At 46.6% G+C, this 23,549-nt stretch overlaps 2 protein-coding genes across 3 annotated transcripts in view; one reads left to right on the plus strand and one right to left on the minus strand.

Moving 5' to 3' along the window:
• Nucleotides 1-11,073, plus strand: part of SIAE (sialic acid acetylesterase) — a 31,941-nt gene extending 20,868 nt beyond the window's left edge. Inside the window, exons 5-10 of the mRNA XM_032472631.1 lie at nt 1,186-1,363; nt 2,771-2,880; nt 3,455-3,588; nt 7,243-7,400; nt 8,414-8,606; nt 9,865-11,073. Coding sequence (XP_032328522.1) covers nt 1,186-1,363; nt 2,771-2,880; nt 3,455-3,588; nt 7,243-7,400; nt 8,414-8,606; nt 9,865-10,116 — 1,025 coding nt within the window. The 3' untranslated portion in view covers nt 10,117-11,073. The remainder of the gene's footprint in view (nt 1-1,185; nt 1,364-2,770; nt 2,881-3,454; nt 3,589-7,242; nt 7,401-8,413; nt 8,607-9,864) is intronic.
• A 168-nt stretch (nt 11,074-11,241) lies between these two features.
• On the minus strand, nt 11,242-22,791 carry TBRG1 (transforming growth factor beta regulator 1). 2 transcript variants are annotated; one of them, XR_004316987.1, is made up of 10 exons: nt 22,406-22,791; nt 20,655-20,725; nt 19,778-20,010; nt 19,064-19,200; nt 18,627-18,773; nt 15,649-15,746; nt 15,258-15,368; nt 14,703-14,845; nt 14,119-14,224; nt 13,891-14,024 (listed from the first exon to the last, which is right to left on the minus strand). XR_004316987.1 is itself a non-coding variant. In XM_006174344.3 (9 exons), the coding sequence occupies exons 1-9, from the start codon at nt 22,553-22,555 to the stop codon at nt 13,879-13,881; spliced, it is 1,236 nt and encodes a 411-aa protein (XP_006174406.1). In that variant the 5' UTR covers nt 22,556-22,789; the 3' UTR covers nt 11,242-13,878. The 2 variants fall into 2 exon arrangements, 1 of the variants encoding a protein (XP_006174406.1); XM_006174344.3 differs by lacking the exon at nt 14,119-14,224 and having other exon boundaries at nt 11,242-14,024; nt 22,406-22,789.
• Between the last annotated feature and the right edge of the window lie 758 nt (nt 22,792-23,549).

The following is a 23,549-nucleotide window of genomic DNA, read 5'->3' on the forward strand; positions in this document are numbered from 1 at the left end:
TGCTGGGGATGCAGCCGACAGACATTCACTGCCTCTCTGTTAGCACCAGACATTGGGAAGAGGGACGTGAGTGGGATGGAGCCCTAATGGTTTAGTGGCGTGAGGGACACACGAGGCACAGAGCGTTCTGGGAGCACAGGGAAGGCCAGTTTGCTAGGCTTTTTATGATCTGCCTTTCATTTAAGGTGCTTTCTTTTGCTGTTAAAACACCTTAACACTTGTATGTAACTCTTAAAGCACTAAGCCGCATTTTGCCATATATTTTACTCAGCTGAACATCTGTTTCGTTCTGTAGAACATAAGACCTCTGAGGAGAGGTTCCGTGTCTCTCCGTGTCTCTGTAATTACTGTGCCCCCGTCACCTGCAAGTGCCTGGCACCTGGCAGGTGCTCAGTCGATACTATTGATTTGAAGTTGATTTCAGTTCCCACTATCACACTGTCAGCACTTTGAGTGCCAGGACCATAGTGAGCTTGGCTCCTTCATGAGCCAAACCAGGGACGTCTACATGGTGGCTCTTTAATAGCTGTTGGGTTGGATTAACCCTGTCAGCTGTGTGTGTGCACAGCCCTCTCCACATCTGCTTTCTTCTAACAAGGACGTCGCCCCTTCTGGTCTGTGCTGGTTCCTGAGCTGCATGGACAAGTGAGCTGGGTGATGCTAACACTTAAACACTGGTTTTGGCTTCTGCTGTTTCCCATTTTGGCCAAACTCCTCATCACATGTTTGTCCATGTTTTCATTACCGTCACTATAAAACTGGATATAAAGCTACACAGAAAAAAATATACCTTTCTTCTTGACATGCTCCGCACTGTTTGTTCCCTCCTGCAGAGTTAAGTGGGGTTGGATGCTGGGCAAGAGGAGGGTGGAGATGAGGGTGGTTAGGGGCCAGGGCCCTTTCTGCCCCTCAGCTGTCGAAGAGGAGTGTTAATATTCCTAGAGTCGCAGGAACCTGCATGTGGCGGGGAGCAGCGGGGAGGCCCTGCTTGCCCCGCCAGAGAGCTCTGGCTTTCTGCCAGCGAGACAGTTGCCTCTTAGTCTTATCGTACACTTGGAAAGTCTTAGAAGGGAGTGCAAGGGTGGACTCACACCCATTTTTCTCACCTGAACCCAGCTAGGAGCTGTAGTCTGTATCCATCTACTTTTTCCCTGACTGTTTTTCTGTAACTGTTTCTCTGAACAGAAAACTTAGGCCATGGAGATTTCGAGTACATGTCAGCCGTGTGCTGGCTCTTCGGGCGTCACCTGTACGACACTCTGCAGTATCCCATCGGGCTGATCTCCTCCTCGTGGGGTGGGACACCCATTGAAGCCTGGTCATCTGGAAGGTCACTGAAAGCCTGCGGGGTCAGCAGGCAAGGGTAAGAAAGCATCCTCCAGCCTGGGAGAAAGCCTGCCAGGAAATCGTGTGAGAGGGAAGGGTCACTGCCTCTGCTGGGGAGTGAAGTACGCGTTGAATGTCCAGACTTGTACTCAGTGCGTGCAACTTATTCCACAAACACGTCAGGTATTATTTTCTCTGTTATCACCACCAGGATCATCTGAGAATATGTCAAGAAGTGGTTATAGCCCTTTTCCTTAGAAATAGTCATCGCTGATCCGTACTAGAGGCTTTCTGTATGCCAGGCGCTGTGATAAGCACTTCTTATGTATTAGCTCACTTAATACAATGCCTCCTTGAGGTGTGGGTACTATTAACATATGATGGGGTCAAGGTACAAAGTCTGAGAGAGGCTTAGTAACTTGCTCCTGGACACGACTCGTCAGTGATAACGTCTGGTGTCAGTTCTGTGCTCCCAACCACTGTGCTGTGTGGCCTGTAAGAATGGATGGTCACAGGAAGAACAAGTCACATGTAATCAGAGAAACAGAGAAGACTGATGGTGAAGCCGCGCTCAGGAGAAGCTGGGTCAGGAAGAATACTGTGGAGGTGGAGGTGGAGAAAAGGCTAGTTAATAAAATCCTGACACTGGCGTTAACACAGAGGTTGACGATCTGTGAACTGCTTTCACAGACCGTGTCGGTTCCGGGGGGCCCCTGGGAAGAGCGTGGACTTGAGCTCTTGGTATATCTTGGGCAAAGGCCCGCCTGTCGGGAAGTGAGGACGTCCAACTTTGAACAGAAATACTTGCCATCGATAGAGTTGGCGGAATCTAAAGCCAGGCTTCCCAGGTCTCTGGGGACATGGAAGGGACAATTCCAAGGCTGTGGGGAAGTGGGCATTCTCACACACAGCTGCTACAAGTGTAAATTCATGCAAGTATCCCATAGAGGCAATTTAGGGATACGTTCAGAGTCTTTCAGAAATGTACCTTTGACTTGGCAATTTTATTTCTGGGCATTTATCTTAAGGAAATAATTAGGCTTGTGTGTAATGATTTAGCTCCAAGGAAGATAATCATGGCATTGCTTATAAAAGCCAAGAGCTTAAAACAATCCAAGCGTCCATCCTTTGAGTACTAGTTAAATGAATGTATTGCCAGTGTGATAGACTCTTTGCACAACTCTCCCCCTCTCTGGTTTTCATCACCTTATCTGGAAATAGGGATGGCCCATGCTGATTGATACACTTACCCTGAGAAGAACCTGCAGCAAAATTCAAAGGCCGTTCCCATGTTTTCATGTGAAACAGAGGGGTTCAGTTTAACTCTGTGTTGCTGTCGTCAAGACTTCTCCCCACGTGAAAGCTGGACAGACGCCCAGCTTAGGGACCCTCGTGTGATCAGTCCCTAGCTCTCTCCTGACCTTGTGCATCTTACTGATTTCAGGTTCCTTCCGTCTGATTTTGTCACTGGTCCCAGTAAACATTCTGTTCTCTGGAACGCCATGATCCATCCACTCCATAACATGACTCTGAAAGGGGTGATATGGTACCAGGGTGAGTGTTCAATTTGCTCTTTTTTCATTGGATCAGTTAACTTTTGCTGTGTAACAAGCCAGCCCAGAACTCAGTGATTTAAAACAATAATAGTTTTATTTAGCTCCCTGTTCTCTGGCTTAGCAGGGTAATTTTTCTTTCTGGGCTGCTTTGGCTAATTTCTGCTGGGATCATTTATGTGTCTTTGGCCACCTGGTGGGTCATCTGGAGGCTGGATGACCTCGGATGGCCTCTCACTCACCTCTGCTGCCTGGGGCTGTCTGTCTGCTGGGGCCTCACAGTCCTCACATGGCCTCGCGTCCCTCAGCAGGCTGCTCAGACTTGCTTGTCAATTACACAGCAGCTTCAGGGTCCCAGGTGTGTCACAAGGGGACAAACTCCAAAGCTAAATTGCTTTTTGAACCTCTGCTTGTGTTGCATTTGCTGGGCCCCATCAGTCTGAGCAAGGACAAGGCCAGTCTAGAGAGCCCACGGGAAGGCCCACCACCTGAGGGCGTGGATGGAGACGGGGGAGTCACGTGGGGCCATTTCCGCGTCTTCTCCAATCTTCTCTCACAGTTTGGACTGTTTTTAGGGGAGTCCAATGTCAATCTTAACAGGGACTTGTACAATTGTACGTTCCCTGCACTCATTGAAGACTGGCGCCAAACCTTCCACCGTGGCTCCCAGGGGCAGACAGAGCGCTTCTTCCCGTTTGGATTTGTCCAGGTACGTGCTGAGAGGAGGACGCGCGCGCAGCGGTGTGCCGAGGCCCTGTTGGGGTCTCTTCCCGGGAGTCCCCGTTCCGTCTCAGTTCACCAATGGGACAGTGGAATCTTTAAAAAGTTAATAAGTAACTAATATTTATTCTTATTAAAAAGAATTACATGTTCATTAAAGAAGTATTTTAAAAAAGGAAAAAAAAAAAGCTATTTATAATTCCACCATCCAGAAATAAGCAGACCTCTTCTGCTTAGGTGGTTTTGAAATAGGATGCACGTCCTAAGCCCGTGCTGTGGCTCGCCTTTTCTCTTACTGTGAGCATGTGTCGTATTGTGAACATTTTTTCATGCTGGTAGATGTTCGTTTTCTGCACAATTTATGATTGGAGAGTATTCTGAAACATGGTAGTATTGTAATTTATTTAACTAGTCCTCCATAGATGGGCACTTAGGTTGCTTTAAACATTTAGCTTTTATAAGCAGTCATGTTTATTTTCTTTGTAGCTAAATCATTACACACATGCTTAATTCTTTCCATCAGATAAATTCCTAGAAATGAAACTACCAAGTTAAATTGCACACTTTTTAAGGCTTTGAACACATCCCCAGATTTCTTTGTGGAAACCTACTAATTTGTATACTTTTATACTCTTAGCACCATGTGTGAGAATGACCACTTCCCAGCACTTCGTGTTACCTCTCCCGGCCCTTAGCATGAACCTAGCTCTCACTCATGCCCAGCTCACTGCGCATGCTTTTTGACTGGACCAATCTTTCTCTTCCATACTCTCCTAGCTAAGTTTTAATCCTCTGGGCCTCGGCCTGGGTGTCAGTTGGGAAGCCTTTTGTGACTATCCAGAGTCTGGATTTGGTACCCCTGACCCCATGTGGGTGATTTCTTAGCACCTTCTGCTTTTCCTTTTTGCTTGCATGTAGGTTGTGCAAATAACCGTCTTTTCCTGGATCACATTTATATTCCGATGACCTAACTGATCAGCAGTTACTGGATATGGCTTAACACACAAATGAAAAAATATAGCAAGAGAAGCCATACTTTTAATTAGTGGTACCTAGTCAGGACTCAGCTCTTAGCCTTGCCTAAAGGGAATAAACATATTTAACCAAGTTCATAACTGCCTTGCCTCACCTGTTCATGTGAGCCCTCCAAGGCCTAGGCTCTCTAGCAGGGTGGTAGCCCTGACTTTTCTGGAACATAGGACATTAAGCAAGTCAGGTGTTATAAAAACAAGGCCCAACTTACAACACAAAAACACAGTAGGCTTTCATATTTGAATTGGATGTACCTACTTCCAGGCATCTGCCTCTGCCTGTCTCACACTCCCTCTCCCCATCTTCCTGTCTCCTCGGCCTTGTCCTATTTCATGTACCTTTTTTTGGATAAAGATTTTGATAGACCTTCTTTCCACTTACAATTACTTTACAGTCATTTTCTTTCTTTCTTACATTTGTTTTGATTTTGAACGAGATTATTCTGCTCATTATTTTCAAAATAGCAACCCTGTCCCCAGTCCTGTATTACTGTGGTGGAAACTACATTTTGTCTTTTGAGAGTTTTTTTTTTTGCCTCTCAGCCTATGTATGTGGTCATTTGAATGTGACTTCAGTCAGTTCAAACCAAGAATATGTTGAATGCTTAACATATACCGCAAACTGTGTGAGGTGCTAGAAAAACGACCTGAATCCAAGAGACCGGGTTCCTGCACTTCTGCCTTGTGGTTCAGTAGAAGGACCTTAGCCTTGGGCATTGACCTCATCATCATCTACAGTAGGCTGATTGTGGAAAACTGGGAATATAAATGTGTGACTTCAGAGGGAAATAGTCAGGTAGGTAACATAATGGTTCAGAGCACGGTCTGGGGCTTGTCTAGCCTGGATTCGAATCCCAGCTCTGACTCTTCTTTAGCTGTGTGGTTTTGAACAAGATATTGAACTGCTTTGTTATTTTAATTTTTACATGAGTTAACCCATGGAAGGCCTGGCCTATGTTAGATAATGTCAGTGTTTATTAACGAGAGAAGTCAGAAAATCTGCAGGGACCGTTGGTCTGTAAGGAAAGATGAACTGGCTTGGTGCCAGTGCTGGGTGGGAAATGATGCTTGCAGTGACTGGAGCACAGTTAGAGGTGGGACTCAGGCTCTGTGGGGAGAGCAGGGCAAGGCACGTGTAGCTGTGAGTCCTTAGCAGAGAGGGGACCCGAAGCATGGGGGAGAGAGAAGAGCGGGAGGCCAGGGACTGGAGTCCCAGGAGTAGGCTTTTTAAAGGAGTTTGGAGGAACAGTGGAACACACAGCGGACTACAGACGCTATCGTAAAGTCCTCTAAAGTGGCCACTTTTATATTCTTTGGCTGTTATATGCCTTCAGCAGCAGCAGTGTTTCTACTAATCACTGCAGGGAACTGAACAAGTGCCCTGCTTTATCTCGGATTAGGAAAAACACAGGAATTTCTTTTGGGTATGGAGTATGCTGGCGCCCCCACGTGGCCAGGAGGCAGTAGTGCAGTCGGTGAGAGTGGAGACCGGCCGCAGGAATTCTGAGCCAGCTGCCATTTTAAGACAGCTTCCTTGGCTTGAGTGGCTGTTACTAGCATTTCTCCCTAAGCGCTTCAGGCTGGTCCTCACCGCAGCCCCTTTCTGGTGGCTTTGTTGCAGTGATGCTCAACATGGCGCTGGTTCCACTTTCAGTCTTTGTTGTGTGGGAAAGAAGTGGGGTTACTCACTGGATCTTTTTATTCCCGTTTGCATGAAATTTCATTGTGAAGCTTCAGCGCTTCTTATCATTTCATATGTTAAAGCCAATTTGAATAGGAGATTCTAATAAGAATCAAGTGGTAGAGAGATGTACTCTCAGTGGGAAAAACCACAAAGCCATGTGGAAGAGGGTGCAGCTGTCGGAAGGTATGGAGAACTGGGGCCTTTGATGCAGTTGGCCACACGGTCGGGCAGAGTCCTCTCTGCTTCCCTGCAGTGCTTTGCGCTGTGTCACACACAGAGGTACCAGCTCCTTGTTGCTCTGTAACAGATTCCCCCAAACCTGGGGGCTTACAACATCAACCATTGTGTTTACTCAGGATTCCCTGGGTTGGCCAGGCAGGGCCTGGCTGGGCTGGCTCATCTCTGCTCTGTGACATCAGGCGGGCCTGCAGTTGGAGCTGAAGGATCTAGAATTCACATGACTGGCCCCTCAGCTGGGATGCCTGGGATATTGACTCCTCTCTCTCCTCATGACCTTCCAATTTCTAAGGCTGCTTTCTCTGCATAATTTCTCCAGCAGGGTAGCTGGACTTTTGTTTCACGGCCATCTCACAGGTCCCAAGAAAATGAAATCAGAAGGCAGGGCTCTGGACGCCAAGACTCAGAAGCAGCACAACATCACTTCTGCTGCCTTCTGTTCGTCAGAGAAAATCAACAGGCCGAGCGCAGGGCCTGTGGGAGGACAAGCAGGCTGCCTCCTGCTGAGAGGGGTGGCGGGGGTGCATTGCGGCGTGTGGGATGAGAGGCTCGGCCACAAGGGTGAGAGGCTCAGGAAGTGCTTGTAGAATGAGGATATGAACGAATGAATGAAGCAGAAGCAGGGTCTAATTGTGACAAAGACTTTCTTCTGACACAATAAAATTCTGATGCAACAATCTCTGCTTTCTAGTTATCTTCCTATTTGTCTGGTGCAACCTCCGATGACGGATTTCCCGAGATCCGTTGGCATCAAACAGCAGACTTTGGCTCTGTCCCCAACGTAATGATGCCCAGAACTTTCATGGCTGTAGCTATGGATCTCTGTGACAGGGATTCGCCTTTTGGCAGGTGGGTGCTTCCTGGGCTTTGCCTGAACAATAATATATGTTCTTTGTCTGTGGCCTTCGCTCTGCTGTCCACTTGTCGGGGGCAGAGTAAGTGTCCTAAGGATCGGACCTTAGAAGCATGATCTATCCATCATTGATGCTGCGTGTTTAGGAGCCCCCAGCATCTCAGTGCCTTGATGTAACAGAACCTTATTTCTTGCTCACTCTCTGTCTGAAGATGGTCAACAGAGAGGCTCTGCTGTCATAGCCCTTCACAGATCCGGGGCGACAGAGGCCCAGGGCCATCTGTGCTTCCACAGTCAAACTTAGGTCTCATATTGGCAATCAGGTGCTTCTGCCTAAAGCAACACAAGTGGCTTCTGCGCCCACCACATTGGTCAAAGCAAGTCCTGCTCCTGCTCTCCCCGAGGACAGGCCAAAGCCAAAGCCTGTCCTCGGGGAGAGCAGAGACGGAATTCTGTCGTGGGCCCGGAGCGGGAGGACTGGCCTCTTTGTGAATCGCCCCAATGACTACCGCACGCTCCCTGCGGGTACAAGGGGATTTCAGTGTGCGGTGGAGCCCAGCACAGTGTCTGGATTACAGTTGGAGCTTGTATGAATATTTGTTTATTTCTGAGTGAGTGAATGTTTATTGAATGAACGAATAAAACCTGGAGGGGACCAAGTAATGAACAGTTGATTCAGATGAAACACAGGACTTTTAGTGGTTGGAACAGTCTTCTGTGAGCTCTCCCAGGTTAGTTGCAGGGCCCGCCCTCCCCCCACCCCCTTTATTCCTTCCTTCCAAGTCCTCAGTTATTTCCAGGTTTCTGACTCATAGAAGGCCCAGACTCCCATCATGGTTTCCTTCCACCATTTCTCGTAAGTTGACTAGTCACTGATCACGGGCTGTTTAGATTCAGTCAGCTTTATTCTTAAATTCTTAAAGGGTGCTTTGTGTAATGGTTGTTTTTGTTTCTTAAGTCACTGTTGTTGAGCCGAAACCCAAATTCTCCACCGTTCTTCATCTTGCAGCATCCACCCTCGGGATAAGCAGACGGTGGCCTACCGGCTGCACCTGGGGGCGCGAGCCGTGGCTTACGGTGAGAAGTTGACCTTTCAGGGACCGGTGCCTCAGAAGATCGAACTCTTGGCCAGCCAGGGGCTGCTCAACCTCACGTATTCCCAGGAGATCCAGGTGCAGAGGCAGGACAACAAGACATTTGAGGTAAGTGTATCTGGGGTCAGGGTTTCCTCCGCACTGAGGCCAGTCTCTAACTGCAACATTCCTACGAGGCAGGTCTTGGTTCGTGCGGCGCTGAGTTTACCTCCAAGCGACAAATAAACAGCTATTAATTCATTCGCTTGGAGGCAATTTTGACAGACAGAACAATCAAGGAAGGGAAAGTGAGTCCACGTTAGACTGATGTTCCTTGTCTTTTCCCTCCCAGAGCAACTGTCCCAGCTCAGGGCCTGCAGCTTTATCTGTACGTTACCTATTGAAAGGATGCTTGCTCCAGAGTATTTCCCTCATCTTCGGATGTCTTTTCTTTTGTCACACTATCGTAAATTCTGATTTTGAGTTTAGCATCTCCTTTAAGCGGTTTAAGCTTGGTGACTGGTCACTTAGTGTGTTACTGTAATGAAATGCTAGACTTTCTTCCAATACCTGGCGAGGATCATTTCACTGTGGAACTGGGGCTGTTGATTCAAGAGGCTATTCAGGAGTCTTCTGTAGTTGGGGTGGGGGTGGAGGCATTCTGAGATGGGGCATTGAAGTGTGTCTTTGGGAATCCTGGGGCCATTAGGCTGTAGGGGGCGGAGTGTGAACAGGGTACCGGAGGGGATGAGAGAACGTGAAAGACCACGGTGAGTTACACAGGAGCTCATCCAGGGCTGCCCCCCCCCCTCTGGAATCCTAACTACGGGTGCTTGGTCACACGAACTCCACTTAGCTTCTCTGGATGCGGGGTTTCAGGGGCATCCTAGCTCCTGGGGAGGCCCCGCACACTGAGTTCTCCTCTTCGGTCAGCTGCTGGCCGTGCCCACCATCTGACCTGGACTCACTGCTTTCAGACTTGGGAACAGCTCATCATCCCAGCTTCCTTCATTCCCCAGCTCCTCTGCGAGCCAAGGAGCAGCCCAGGGGCTGGTGGGCTTCTCTCCCTCCATCCTGCCTGCTTTGCCATCAGGAGGGAGGATCAGCGTTCAGGGCGCCTTCCCTACTTGCTTCGTGGGATTATGCTGGTCTCCTTCAGTCATTTAATGTTTTATTTGTTGACTTAATTCTTCATGTGAATTTTTATTATCGATCCGTGGCTGTGTTGATCAGACCCAACCTGGACTCAGGTTGATTCTGGTTATTGTAGGAAACGTGTCCTCAGCTAAGAGTGGCCCCTTCTCTCCTTTCCGTCTGTCTGATACAGCAGTTCTGTCCTGGAATGGCCTTGTAACTGTCCTCACTTGCATGTGGCTCTCCTGTTTAGATCTCATGCTGCAGTGACCATTGGTGCAAGTGGCTTCCGGCTCCCGTGGACACTTTCTCCACCTGGACCCTGGCCCTGAACATCAAGTCTTGTCCTGGCACCGTGGCTGCTGTTCGCTATGCCTGGACCACGTGGCCTTGTGAATATAAACAGTGTGCCCTGTACCACCCCACCAGTGCCCTGCCGGCCCCTCCCTTCACTGCTGTCATCACAGACCGGGCTTCTGGGTCTAACAGCAAGGCTGCTAAGTGACTTAGCTGTAACATGATGACATCTTAGATGTAAGTGTGGCCCCTTTAGATTTGGGACTTAGGAGTTTAAATGACAACTGTTGCTTTTAAAGGAGGCTAATGAATTGCCTCACTGGGAGCGCCCGGCTAGCACGTGGCCGTTTCCATATTCTGAGATGCCAGGGCCGGTAGGCAAATGAGATCCTTGCCTTTTGTCCCCTGGTTAGGCCAGGTATCTGAATTAGAGTAATTCCCAACCACACACAGCTTGAACCTCAGTGTCAGTCACTTCCCTCCTTACCGGGAGTGAACGATCTGAACACGTCTATCCCCTTACGTCCAGACCGTGGGAACTCAGGGCTGGAAGAGATTTCAAGGCCAGCTAGCATCCATGTGTTTTTTACAAACTCTGACACGTGGTTATCAAATCTCTGTATAAAGTTTCCGTTCTAAACTTCCCAACAGTTTTTCTTTATGTGGAACTGAAGTCGTTCTTCCACTGGGCAAGTCTTTCAGAGAACTAAGTCCTATTTTGTTCTGAGCCAGAAATCATTCTATTCCTTCAGTCTAAATAATGATCATGTGAATGTTTAAAACAAAGAAACCAGAACCACACACAGGCATTTGGGGAGGTGCTAAGGGACCGACTCGAGGAGGGAAAAGGGCGAGGTGGTGGCAGCCTGGGGGTGAGAGCTGTGTGACCAAAGCGGTCACTGAGAAGCAAATACAGATACCAGACTCTTTAAAGGTAAGAGGTTTAACTATGAACAGGATAATCCAGATGGAGGAACAAAGTGAGGCTGAAAGTAAAGCTACACGATGGTACTTCGAAAACCACCCAGAGGGACAGATGTGAAAGAGGGCTTTTGTGCCTCCCCCTAGTAATGCTGTTTATAGGTTGATTAAAAACAGTTAATGGCGCTTGCTAACTGTCTGTGTAAGAATCTGGAAATAAAAGTGCAATTTTTCTCTCTGGTCAGAACTGGGTTAAAGATGGGCTTGCAAACTGTCCTGTGAAGCTGAGAAAGGAGACTCACCTGTGGGTAGTTTCCATCCCCTTCATGTGAAAAATGAGAAAGCAGTGAGCGCCACTGTCCCCACCCCGCCCCCCGGGGTCCCGGGGGTCCCTCTGAACAACAGGAAGTCAGTGCCAGGATTTTATTTAGTAAAAAACCAAAACAACTATGCAGTTTACAAGGAACTGTGGCTCCTCTGAGGACTTCCTAGAACACAGTTAACGCCTAACTGTTGAGCCTTGACCGCGTACTCACCTGGCTTAATGGGAACCACGAACCCAGTAACAGCTCCTGAGAAAAGGCGACCCTTGCCTGCCCACCCCTCCCCGCACATGCTTGGGGGCTGATCCAACCTGGAGGCGGCGACACAGTCAGGAGCGCCAGGCCAGGGGCTGCTCACCCCGCACCTCAGGGCACACGGTGTGAAATGTTAGGTTTAGGTAGTGGGTATCTTAATGAAAAGTCGTGTGAAAGTTAGTTTTTAATGGCTGACTAATTTAAAACATTCTATAGGAATTCAGCTTATTTCCCAGATGAAAATAACAGTTTGAAAAATAAAATTTATAATCACTGTAGAGCATGCTAAAGAAAGGTATAAGCAAGTAAAAAATTAGCCCAAAGTTCATCATTTGGAAACATTTAACATTTTGTTGAGCAGTCACTTGATTTGAGTCACATTTTACCTACTACATGGCACATTAGTTTATAATCTGTTTTTAACTTATTCTAGCAAAATAATTTTCCTATGTAAATTGAATAGAGATTCAGTGTTTCAGTTTGTGGGAGCATGGTTCTTTAACCAGTTTCTCATTAGTGGACATACAGGGTCTTTCCAGTTTTTTCTTATAAAATCAATACTGTGAAGCTGTTACATGCAAACACCGTACCGCACTTAATTTGCTAGGGTCCTTCATGTGGAATGACAGGTTTAAGGGTCAATATGGTTCACATTTTAATACCTACAACTTACTCCTCCCACAAGTTTCAACAGTTTACATTCCCACCAAGGCACAGTTCCATTTTTTCCCCTCATTCTCACTGACACCGGATGCTGTCAAACGTAACAGATCTTTAACAAACCAATAGATGAAAATAAAATTAAGTATACTAGGGCAGTGTTTTGCAAGTCTTTTAACACGGTAATCCACAATAAAAACATTTTACATCATTCCATGTATCCCTGTATGTACTGTGTGACTGATACACAAATACTTACATACATACTATAGTTGAAACCAGACTTTCAACCTTTTGTCATGCAATGCATTCCAGTATGTTCCGTCTTCTAATTTAATTCTAAAAGATGTGGGTCTTGACTACCAAAGTTCAACAACAAATGGGTTGAGATCTGTAGTTTGAAAAACACCGTTCTAGGAAAGCCACAAAGTAAACTCTTAGTAAACAGCGCACTACTAACTTATTTAAACATTTTTTCAAAATGTCATTCAGAAAATGAATTTACCTGTGAACCTGTCATTTACTTAGGCTGGAATGGAAAGCTGTTTTATGTTAAATGTCGCAGGTACCATTTCTGTGTAAGTGTAAATAGGTTCAGGCATCTGACGAGAAAAGACAAAAGGGAAACAGCAGCAGCTTTCAGTAATCCCCTTTCCATCCCTCATCTGCTGTTTTCCACATTTTATTCTTTTGCACTATAAAGGCTATGTACTTTTAAGACTATATTAAGAGTCATAAAACTAACAAACATCAGTCACTTCAGTTTCTGATCCCTCACCATGGCCAGTGTGATGTCCTCTAAATGCTGCTGTCTGGTTCCCTCCCTCTGCTGTCCAAGTCTGTTCCTATGGGCTGCTAGTCCCACTTGTTTTCTCCCCAGTTAGCAGTCATGCAGTCGCAGCAGTGACAGCCCAGTTCTCACCACTCCCTCCCCATCCTTCTGCTTCTGGGGCCCTTTGGTTCCTTCCCGTTATACCAGCCCTGCTACCTGGTGGGATGGGCAGCAAAGGCATCCCACGAGGTACGTGGAGCTGTGGGTTGGGGTTAGGGATGTGGTAAGTGTCTACCTTTATGCCGTAAGTAGGGTCCAAAACATCCAGTTAGCCAGAATGCAGTCACGTTACTACACGATTAATGAGCTGATGGGGTCTGTTATGGAGGGTGGGAACCAATCCCCAGTCATGTTCTATCTAAAGCTGTTACTATGTGGTTTCAACATATTTAGCTAAAAGCACATTCTCCAATAAGAAACCACAAAAGGGAGGTAGAAAGGGTTACAGAGGATTTTCTGATCCCCTTGAAGAATCTGCAAATGTGAAAAAGATGAACAGTGGGCCTTGGACTGGACCTTCCAGCTTCAGGATAAGCAGGACTTGATTTTGATGATACTGACAAGAACATAAAGCAGCAGCTGGTTGCAGGGGTGGGGACTTAACACTCCTTGAACGAGGATGAGAACCAAGGGTAGAAGGCTGTCAGAATCTTAACTACCTTCCTCATGCGTCAGCAGCCGTCTCTCACTCTGGTTTATAAAGGACTTTACCGCAGACAGAGCTAAGCAGAAAGGTTATATCCTGATTACAACACGATGAAAATAAGCAGAACTGTCAACAGAAATTTATTACTAAAAATAAAGCAGCTGAAGTTTTTCCCAGGAAAGCTGTCACCATGGGAACTTCCATGACAAAATGCGTTAATTTACTATCTTCTTCACTCCCGAGTTGCTGCCTTCTTCTATATGGTCTTAAACTTTAGTCTAAGCTAATCCATTCATCATGGTGAAAATGAGGTGGTATCTGATCCCTTCTTGTTCAGTCTGAAGACTGAGTTGGGCTACGCTGCGAAGGAGACTTCAAGTGCTGCAGCTGAGCATCTACCAAGGGTTCGTGTGTCAAGAACATGGGTTGGTAAGAAGACACAAAGGCTGCAGGCTGAAGCTCCGGGAGGTCCAAAGATCCTGGAGAAAAAAATTCCTTGAGTTCCACTGTTGCCTAGACATCTTGGGCGACAGGCTTGATCAGACACATATATGTTCTTTCAATTCTTTTAGCCTCCTTTGCATCTTTCAGCCCAGTTTTGCCCATGTTAGGTGAGGCAGGACAGAGATTTACTTCTATGATGAAGAAAACTGTGGCTGAAGTCGATGCAGCGACTTGCTTAGGGTTATAGAGCATATTAGGCAAAGAGAATTGAATTGTCTTCTTATTTCCATCCAGAGCTCTCCCTATGTGACTCCAATGCCGGGTCCCCCGACCACTCACTTGTGGGAGGGAGTCCACAGAACACAGGCAGGACCAAGGCCATGACCGGATCCCCTTTACATCATCTGAAATTTCAGTCCCACAGTAAACCCTCCCTGCTAGTTCTGCTTGGGTCTTGCTTAGGTTAGAAAATGAGACCTCCTGGTTCCTCCGTGGGCCCTGCCTCGCTGTGACCACAGCCACGCCCCTGACTTCTGCGAGGGCCACGGGAGGGCCACACAGGCAGCAGACCCTCCGGGCCCCGGGCTCTGCGTGGCGGGAGCAGGGAAAGAGTCACTTAGGGCCCAGATGTGCGGGGTACTCAGTGATGAATGAAGAGGGAAGTTGCCTAAAAATGACCAGTTTTCAAATCAGGAAAGAAAAATAGAAGATACCTTGCAGAATGGGATCACTGTGATCTTCATCGAAGGTGTGTCTCTGAAAGGCTTCAAAGCTCGTAGCTGCGTCGTTCTCCAGCTGTCCTTCGGGCGGTGGCCCGTCCCCAGGTTTGCACACATCAAACTTCACCCACTGGTAACTGCAGGACCAAAGGGATCACTATTGAGTTACCTGCTGGCCATAACACCCACTTCTTCCCTCCAAAGGGATCAGGTATTTTTTCTTTCGGTCTCTCCCACATGTATCTACAACACGTATTTACATATTAACCAAAACACGGAAGACAGACAGGCTTCTTCAGTGACATACTCTATTTGCAGGACTTCCCAACCTGTTTGCTGTCATGGTGCACACAGAAAGGGCTAACAACTTTCGTACAGTGGGGTACCGGCTCCCTCTCCGTCCAGAGGGCTAAGATGACCGATAACTGTGCCCTGTGCACTGAAGCAGCTCAACAAACACACAAATGTGCAGAGCAGCAGCTGCCAGTTTAGGTCCCTGCCGACTGATCAGGGAGCTTCTTTCAAGGGAATGGGTTTGACCTCACTTACTTGACGCATTTTCGAGCTCCCGGACAACTCTGGATCAGGTTGTGGATGGTTGGATGAGAAAACCCAAAAAAGTCAGCTCCAGATGGAAGCAGGTTGGGCACTGGCCTCCCCCTGAATAGGAGAGGGAGAATATGGGTTTGAGACCTGAGAGGGACATGAGAACAGGTTTGGGAGTGGAGGTCGGTGTGAACACACAGAATAAGCTTTCCTGACATGGACCCTCCCGAGACTGCAGCTGTTAAGACTTTCGAAGGACACAGGAGAGCTTTCTATAAAACAAGGATTCTCCCCTCATTAAGAGAGAAGGTCTCACTGTACCAAGAACAAGAGAAGGGCTCATGAAAACCAAGAGGGAAGGTTCAGCCTGTCTCCAAGCCGTGGGTCAACTTACAGAGCAGCACTTATGGTCCTGAGCAGGTCTGCATGGCAGGCGTCTGCAGAAGAGCTGACAATGGCGTTCTGGGGGTCGTCTTCAGGAACAATTTCAAACTGAGAAAGATAAAGGAGCGATGAGATCAGTCAAGGGGAAAGTTGTAGAGAGTCATACCGGTGCCGTAACTATTTCCTCCCTCTGCAACTTGGAGCTGAGTATACCAGCGAGGAGGCAGGTACAATTTACTAGGGGGCTGTTAAAAACTCAAAGCCAAGGAAACAGAGAGAAGTCCTTTGACAGTTTCAGTTCTACACTCTTTGCTCTCCAGATGTCAACAATTTGTTACATACCTTTCCAGACACTTTCCCATCCACTTAATTACATCTTAAAGAACAGATACAAATGGGATTTTAAAAACAAATGAGATCATTCTCCACATAATCTTAGGTTTATAATACTGAGGAAGAGTATAGGCCACTTTGACTGCAAACCCCCATTTCACTTTATTTTTTGAGTAGTAAAATACCTTCACTATTTATAAAAAGAAACTGTTAAATCAAAAGTATACTAATACTAGGGAATTTTTGCCAAGAATGTACTTTTGTAACAAATGCCAACGCAATTCCTTGACCAGTTTTCTACAAAGTTCAGTTACGCAGTTTTCAGCTTTTCAATGTTTATGTCAATCAAATCAGTCCACACAGGATTAATTTATTTTCTGTATACATATATATATTTACAATAATATATATTACTGATCATTTTTTTAGAATCCAAAACAAACTTTATTAAGATTCTACTGTTAGTTTTCTTGTTATTTCATGTGATTCAATTTTCCTGTGTCAAATTTTAGAGATCTCTCAATTTTGTCAATAATAAATTATTTTGTGAGTACCTTTTTAGTCAATGGCTTTGCTACTTTGATGATGTTGCAAGTTTAAGATTCTGATGATTATATTTATTTCTCAACTAATTCACGAAAAAACTGTGAACAATTACCTTCAAATATTTCAGGATTCCTCTTCTACTTGGTATTGGTCATGCTGTGTGCACACTATATATCCTATGTGAGCAAAGAGCAACTAAAAGGCCAAAATGTCTTATTTTGGTCTTGGGATCCTTCCGTCAGTATGTGTAAATCTACGTCGTTCTTTTAACTGCCGTATACTACTACCCTAGGAGGATATATTTTAATTTTTAACTATTCTCCTATTGATGGGTATTTAGGCTACTTCTAATTTCCTGCAACTGCCAACAATGCCACAATCACATTGTCATATGTAACTCCTTTGTTCACATTTCCACATTTCCTTAAGAAATACTAGAATACCTCAAAGTATCCTGGATCAGAGGACATACATGTTAAAATTGCTGATACTGCCCAGCTGCCTTCCAGAAAGACTATAGATTCTCAAGCTTACTAATACGTATTTACTTGTTCCCCTACACTCTGGCCAACACCTGATATTACCAATCTCTCTGATATTTGCCCATGAAAAATTTAAGATCTTTTTGTTTTATTTGCATTTCCCTAACTACTAGTGAGGTCTGCTCTTACTGGCCACCTGCACTGTCTCTGTGAAATGCCTGTTTCATCTGACTGCTTTCTATCTTAGATCATAAGGGCACTTTATCTGGCTATTAATCCACTGTATATATTTTCTTGTTTGTTGCTTGAGTTTTAACTTTGATTATGGTGTTTTTGGTCATTCAGAAGTGTTTAAATTTTTAATAGTCAAATCTCTTACTGTTTTCCTTTGTGGTTTCTTCTTTTCATGTCTTTGCTAAAGAAAACCTTTTCACCTTATCCTAGGATTATAAAAATATTCTTCTACATTTTCTTTTAACATATTTATAGTATAAAACATTCTATACAACTAAAGTAATTAAAAGCCATATTGGCATTTATAGATGAAACAGAATCATCTGGAAACACGCTCAAGTATTATATGTACATAACTAAAGATGTCACTTGGTGTTAGTTGGGGGAAAATAATTAAAGCTTACAAAGTACCTGAAAATAATGTCCAGAGGGTTAACAGCTAAAAAAAAAAAAGGAAACCGAAAACCCTACAGGCTCTTCTTTTTCAAAAATATTTTGGCAGTTTGTCTTTCAGAGGAAATTAAGGATCAGCTTGTCAATTTGCATTTACACTCTATTAGGATTTTGATTACATTTGCCTTGAGTTGATAGATTTGTTATAGGTCGGGTGTATTGCTACAATATGGAGTCTCTGTGTTAGAGCACTTTCTAAAGAGGAACGCTGTCTGGCCAACAACATCCAAACACTCAGGTGCGTCCCACAGCGTTCTAACCAAGATGGGAGCCATGCGACATTATCCACGTGTGTCGGGCAGGCTCTCAGCTTCTGTTCAGAGGGTCTTTCCCTTGCTTCTCTCTCTTTCCACCCAATTTTTGAGTGATCTGTAACATCATCAGAAAGTGGAAATGGTCTATTTTTCCCCAATGATCAGAGGTGATGGCTTGAGAAAAGGAATTGCCTTGAATCTAGCACTGAGAAGGACGAACAAGTGTATTTAGAGACTAGATTCAGGTCTCCCGGGTCCTTGAGAGGGCGTGCAGTCAGGAACAACCATGCAGTTCCTTTGCTACCTCTGTTCTGGACCTACCTGAACCACCGAGTGTCGCACTAATCTCCCCTGCACGTGGGCCTGCACTTTAGGAACAAGCAGCTTGATCAAGCCTCACGTGGTCACCATATGGTCACAGTAGAGGCAGGAAAGGGTGTCAGGAGGAGAATCACAGAAGTGCAGAGTCACATCCCAGCTCAAGTCACATCCCTTGCTAGCAGAGGGGTGACTCGGGGCCAATCCCTTGCTGCACCCTGGGGTTACCCACATGGTGATTATAGTCTCTACCCTGTAAAGTGTCTGAATAGATGAGAAATATTAAGTGCCTGTCACAGAGAAGGCTGGCAAAAAAAAAAAAAAAAAAAAAAAAAAAAGAAACCAGCAGTGTTCCTAGGTGCGGGCACCTGAGGCTGCGAGCCACCGTCCTTGATCTGACAGGTGTACAGACACTCCTGGTCTGGCCACTTCATGCTGGCGTAGGTCCGAGTACTGCAGTAGCCCACAGGGTAGATGGCACTCTCGTCATGGAAGCCAGGTCGGTCGGTGATGATCTATAAAAAAAGATTCCCCCAACCTGCCACTGAGGCCGCTGGAGAGGTTAGAAGTCCAGGGTGCTGTGGCAGCCTTTAGAACCACCGTGGGGCTGCAAAGAGTGACTCAAATCAGAGAAAGAGTGCAGGCGGTACCGCAGACAAGACTGACCTGGTTTCCCAGGGACTGGAGATTTCTGGGGTTGGTCTGGATCAGCAAGGGGCTGCTGCTGATGGGACCAGGGAGGGGAGGCTCAACCCTCTTCCCCTCTCTCTCATTCTCCTCTCTCTTTTTCGCTGGTCTCACTCACCTCCCCCAGGCTATATACTGTTAGACCCCCCAGTCCGATGGGGAACACAGGCCGTCCTGAGGGATCCAGGGCAATGGGCTGAACCAGCTTGCGAGCACCTCCCTCCATTTTCTTTTTCTTGCATGTTTTCTTCACAACTGAAACGCAAATCTGCGGTCACCCACTTTAGGCCCCTCCCAATGCTGAGGGGAAGGGAAAAGTTTACATGATGCTAAAAGCAGTGAGCCAATCCCGGTTCTGTATACTCACTGAATGGGCACATGGGACTTTCCCCAAAGCCCTGCATCAGCTTTCTAAACCGCCCACCTGGCAGTAATCAATTTTAATACTGGTGCTTAGAACCTGAAAGCCTTATTCTTTTTAAGGCCTCTTCATTTATAAGATCAAAAATTTCCCAAGCCATCTGTGTGCTCAAAAGACCACCTCGCCCATTCCCCTGCCTCTAGGAAAGACTCCACAGAAGGCACCCAGAGAACTGGGGTGTGGGAGAAGGGGGAGGCCTCAGCCTGCTCCCATCACATCTGACCAGGTCTAAATGGAATTCCTCCACCCAGAGGGGCTTTAACACACTTGGTTTCCAGGGGCTGCCAGGGCTGCTTCAGGACCAGGTGAGAGTGTAAGTCATTGCCAGGCCGAGTATCTACCGGTTAGTACCAGGTCTCTGCCATCAGTCATTGAGCTGCTGGGGCATCTGATATCCTCTCCCCAAGGTACCTTCCAGTTTGTTGTTCTCTTTGCCTTTTTCTTTTTTCTCCTTCTTGGATTTCTTCCCAAATGATTCCTCAGCCCCAGTGCTAGGCCCAGAAACGGGCCCAGCTCCCTGTATAGTTCCCACAGAGCTGGCCACACCATAAGGCAGGGGCAAACTGGAGCTGTGGGGAGGCGCAGCAGCTGGTAGCTCCCCTTCCGTGAGAGCCTGGAGCTGCAGGAGCTTCTTCAGCAAGTACCTGAGCCGGGAAGGAGAGGGAGCAGAGGTATGAGCTTCCGCTTTCTCTCAATTCCACATTTTAGTCCAGTCCTGGGAAAAGCCAGAACTATATACAAAAATAAGGTTCTTACTGGACCCTGGGAAAAATGAAGCTCCAGAGGGTAATATCGCAAGAAGCCAAGGATAAAGGACTGTAACGTATCTCTGCTGCACCTGGAGGGCCCTTCCACCTGGATGTCGGAAGGTGTTAGGCTTCTGAAGGGCACCTACCACGACTGCACACGGAGACACACTCACAGAGCAGTGCGTACTGAATAAATTATTTGTAGAATACAATGCAGTTTCAAAAAAAAAAAAAAAAAAAAAGAAATGCAGTTTCTTTTATCCCTTGGTGTTTCTGACTGCAGAGTTATAACAAGATTACTTACTAGATGTGGCAAGAGGGTTTTATCAGAAAGATGAATGGAGCTGTGCATCACCACGGTCTAACACGACTTAGGGAAATGGGAACCAGGACCACAGTTGAAAGTTTCTCTGTACTAGATCAGCAGCCAGTGGGCTGTGCAAAGCACAAAAAGCCCACTGGAGGAAAAGTCCCCAGAGCAGTAACACCACATCAATCGCCAAAAACGTGATTCTGAACACAAAATGAACCCAGCTCACCGTCTTTCTTCTTTTGCTTTAAGAAATTTTTCCTCAAGACGAGCAATTTCATCACAAATAGCAGCATTTTCCTTTAAGAAAAATTTTGAATATAATCACATAAAATGAATAAAAGATCAAAGTATTACACCTGGAAGAGGAGATACATTACAAACCAGAGTAATCTGTGTTGCTGGGTGAGAAGGAAGAGCCAGTCTCCCCGGCAAACTGTAAACTAACCTACAGGTAAAGATAGGGCCAAGTTCTACCAGAGGCTGAGCAGTTAATCTATGGAAAATGGGGCACCTTTGACTGAAAAGAGGGGGCTGTTAATGATTATGTCAGAACAATATGGCAAACTAGGGCTGTCCTAGGCAAACCAAGACGTACGCCATCTTAATTTGGGTCGCCTTTGGCAGAGAAAAGGGCATACTGCTCAAATCCATAGATGCTTAAACTCAATCCTTATAAGTATGGGGAATGTCCATTCCCAAGTGTCTTACGGAGCTTACAAAACCAACCTAACCCAAAGCATCTCATGCAGTATAAACGTTAAAGAGAAGAACCAGATGGAAAAAATCAAGTCTACTCTATAAAATTCTTTAATTTCATAATCTACTTAAGTGTATTTGAGTATCACCTTTCTAATACTGATGACTCAATCTATTTCCCAAGCATCAGTCCTCAGGGGAATGCTCCATCTTGATGTTCCATAGTTGGGACCTCAGACTCTGAATGTTCAAAACAATATCCCTTTTCTTCACAAAACCTTCTTCATGCACTTAATGTAACAACAGAACCAACATCCATCTAGTAACATAGCTGCCAAGCTCTAGGTACCTTTGACATTTAGGGGATAAAAGAAAGGTAACATCAGTTAGATACCAAATCCTCTTAGTTCTACTTTTCTTATTTGTCTCCAGTGCACATGGCAAGTGCTAAGTGAATATTTTTGGAATGATCTAATTTCCAAGCCTTTCCTCATGCTTCCAAAAATGCTAAGGGTTGTTCAAGTTTTTGGTAGAAAGAAGAGGTAAGGTGGTGATTCAGATGCGGGAAAATGTTTGAGGACTTCACTTGCTACTTCCGTGCCGTGAGGTGAGCTTGTGCAAGACTGAGTATTTTAATACTTAGTTGGGCTGGCAAACCATTTCATTATTCGATAAACCCAGTGCCCCTACAATAAAAGATGGGCAGAAACATTCGCAAGACTCAAAAGAGGTCAGAAGCGGTGAGGGGAGCGGGGAGATTACTGAAAGCTTCATGTGCCTTGTTCAGGGAAGGGGTCAGTTATGGGGACGTGGGCTGCTTGGGAAACAGCTGTGTAGCGGAAGTAATAAACTAGAATCAAGGTGTTTGAGTTGGAGTCAGTCAAGTTATCTCCTTGAGCAAATCATCTCCCTGGGCTTCAGTGTTGCCACTTTAAAAAACAGTGCCTCATTCTCAGGGATCTCTAGAGAATCCTATTTCCAAGAATTTTGAGGTAATAACGATAATGACTAAAACTTATTGGCACATCTCCTAGGTACCGAGCACTTTACTTTCCTCATTCAATCTTCATTAACTCTACAAGGTTAGCTATTAGCTTTTAGCTGCAGATAAAGAAATTACGTGAACCGTCCAAGGCACAAGGCAAACAAGAAGTAATCTATACTGCAAAAGCTAACACTGTATGAACACTGCCACTCTAGGAAGGGGAGCAGTTTGGGGAAAGATTTCGAGAGTTAGGGGAATCTCGAGGCGGAGAAGGGCTGAGCGACGGTCACACTCACAAACACCGTGGCTTTGGCCGCTTTGCGCAGCCGCAGGTATTTGAGCCGGTACTTCTCGTTCTGGCTCTTCTTCGGGAGCTTTTTCATCCTGGCTTTGCTGGACTGCAGCGGGGTCCGCGGCGAGGAGGCCAGGCCGCCCAGCAGGCTCATGGTCCGGCCCCGCTACGGGGGCTCCAGGGCGCGGCCAGCATCGGCTCCTAGGACGGGGAGAGGCCCCCCGCGCTGGCTTCGTCTGGTTTGTGCTGACGGCAGCGGCCTCTAGGAATCAACCTCTCCAGAACGTTCCCGAGGCGCACAGCAGGGCCCGAAGTCTGGCAAGCGGACCCGGCTCCCGGGGCCTCCCTGCACTTCCGCGTCTGCCTCGGAAGTCAGCCCTTTCCGGAAGTTACGTAACGGCGCGGGCCACGTGTAACTTCCGGGGCTGGGAGCGGTTGGGAGTCTTCCCCGCGGGGCGGGTCCTCGGCTCGCGGGGCGGGTCCTCGGCTCGCGGGGCGGGTCCTCGGCTCGCGGGGCGGGTCCTCGGCTCGCGGGGCGGGTCCTCGGCTCGCGGGGCGGGTCCTCGGCTCGCGGGGCGGGAGGCGAGTGCCGGTCCCGGAGAGGAGGGCCGGCCGCCGGAAACGACCCACTGTGACTCGCGTGTGCGTGCGCGTTATCGTTGAGCTGAGGACAAACGTACAGAAGTCTTCCGAACGCCAATCTCGTATACGCTCCCCAAGCCCACTTCGTTTCTGCGCCACCTTTTCACACTTGCTACAGACTGGCCGTCCCCGATTGTGCGACGCACTTGAACAACGGTGTTCAACGGCTGGGACTGCGGTTTTCCTTGCTCCCCTCCTTTATAGAACTCGAGGGCCTGTTACCCTGGGTTCTACTGGGAGCTGGCATTACAGTGGTGATTAGAAAAAAGACCTCTGCTCTCAGAAGAGAGTCTAGTAGGGAAGATAAGATTTAACCAGCAGTTTTAATAACATGCTTGCATTTAAGTAGGTACTCAGTAAATAATTTGCCTAATGAAACCGAAAGTATGTTTATGTGACTGCACTTATATTTAGATAGCTGTAATTTTGTAAACAAGTTCTGTCTAAAAAATCAAATAAGTAGGAAAGACAATTCTTTAGAAAGTGGTATTGGTAACTGCGCCGCG

Source organism: Camelus ferus, chromosome 33 (assembly GCF_009834535.1).
Source record: "Camelus ferus isolate YT-003-E chromosome 33, BCGSAC_Cfer_1.0, whole genome shotgun sequence".
Taxonomy (NCBI): domain Eukaryota; kingdom Metazoa; phylum Chordata; class Mammalia; order Artiodactyla; family Camelidae; genus Camelus; species Camelus ferus.

Coding starts and splice junctions, on each gene's coding strand:
- TBRG1 (XM_006174344.3), bottom strand. CDS start 22,555: ATGAGCCTGCTGGGCGGCCTGGCCTCCTCGCCGCGGACCCCGCTGCAG. Junction 20,726..22,405: donor CGGCCAAAGCCACGGTGTTT/GTGAGTGTGACC, acceptor TTTTTCTTAAAG/GAAAATGCTGCTATTTGTGA. Junction 15,747..18,626: donor ACGGTGGCTCGCAGCCTCAG/GTGCCCGCACCT, acceptor TATCTTTCTCAG/TTTGAAATTGTTCCTGAAGA.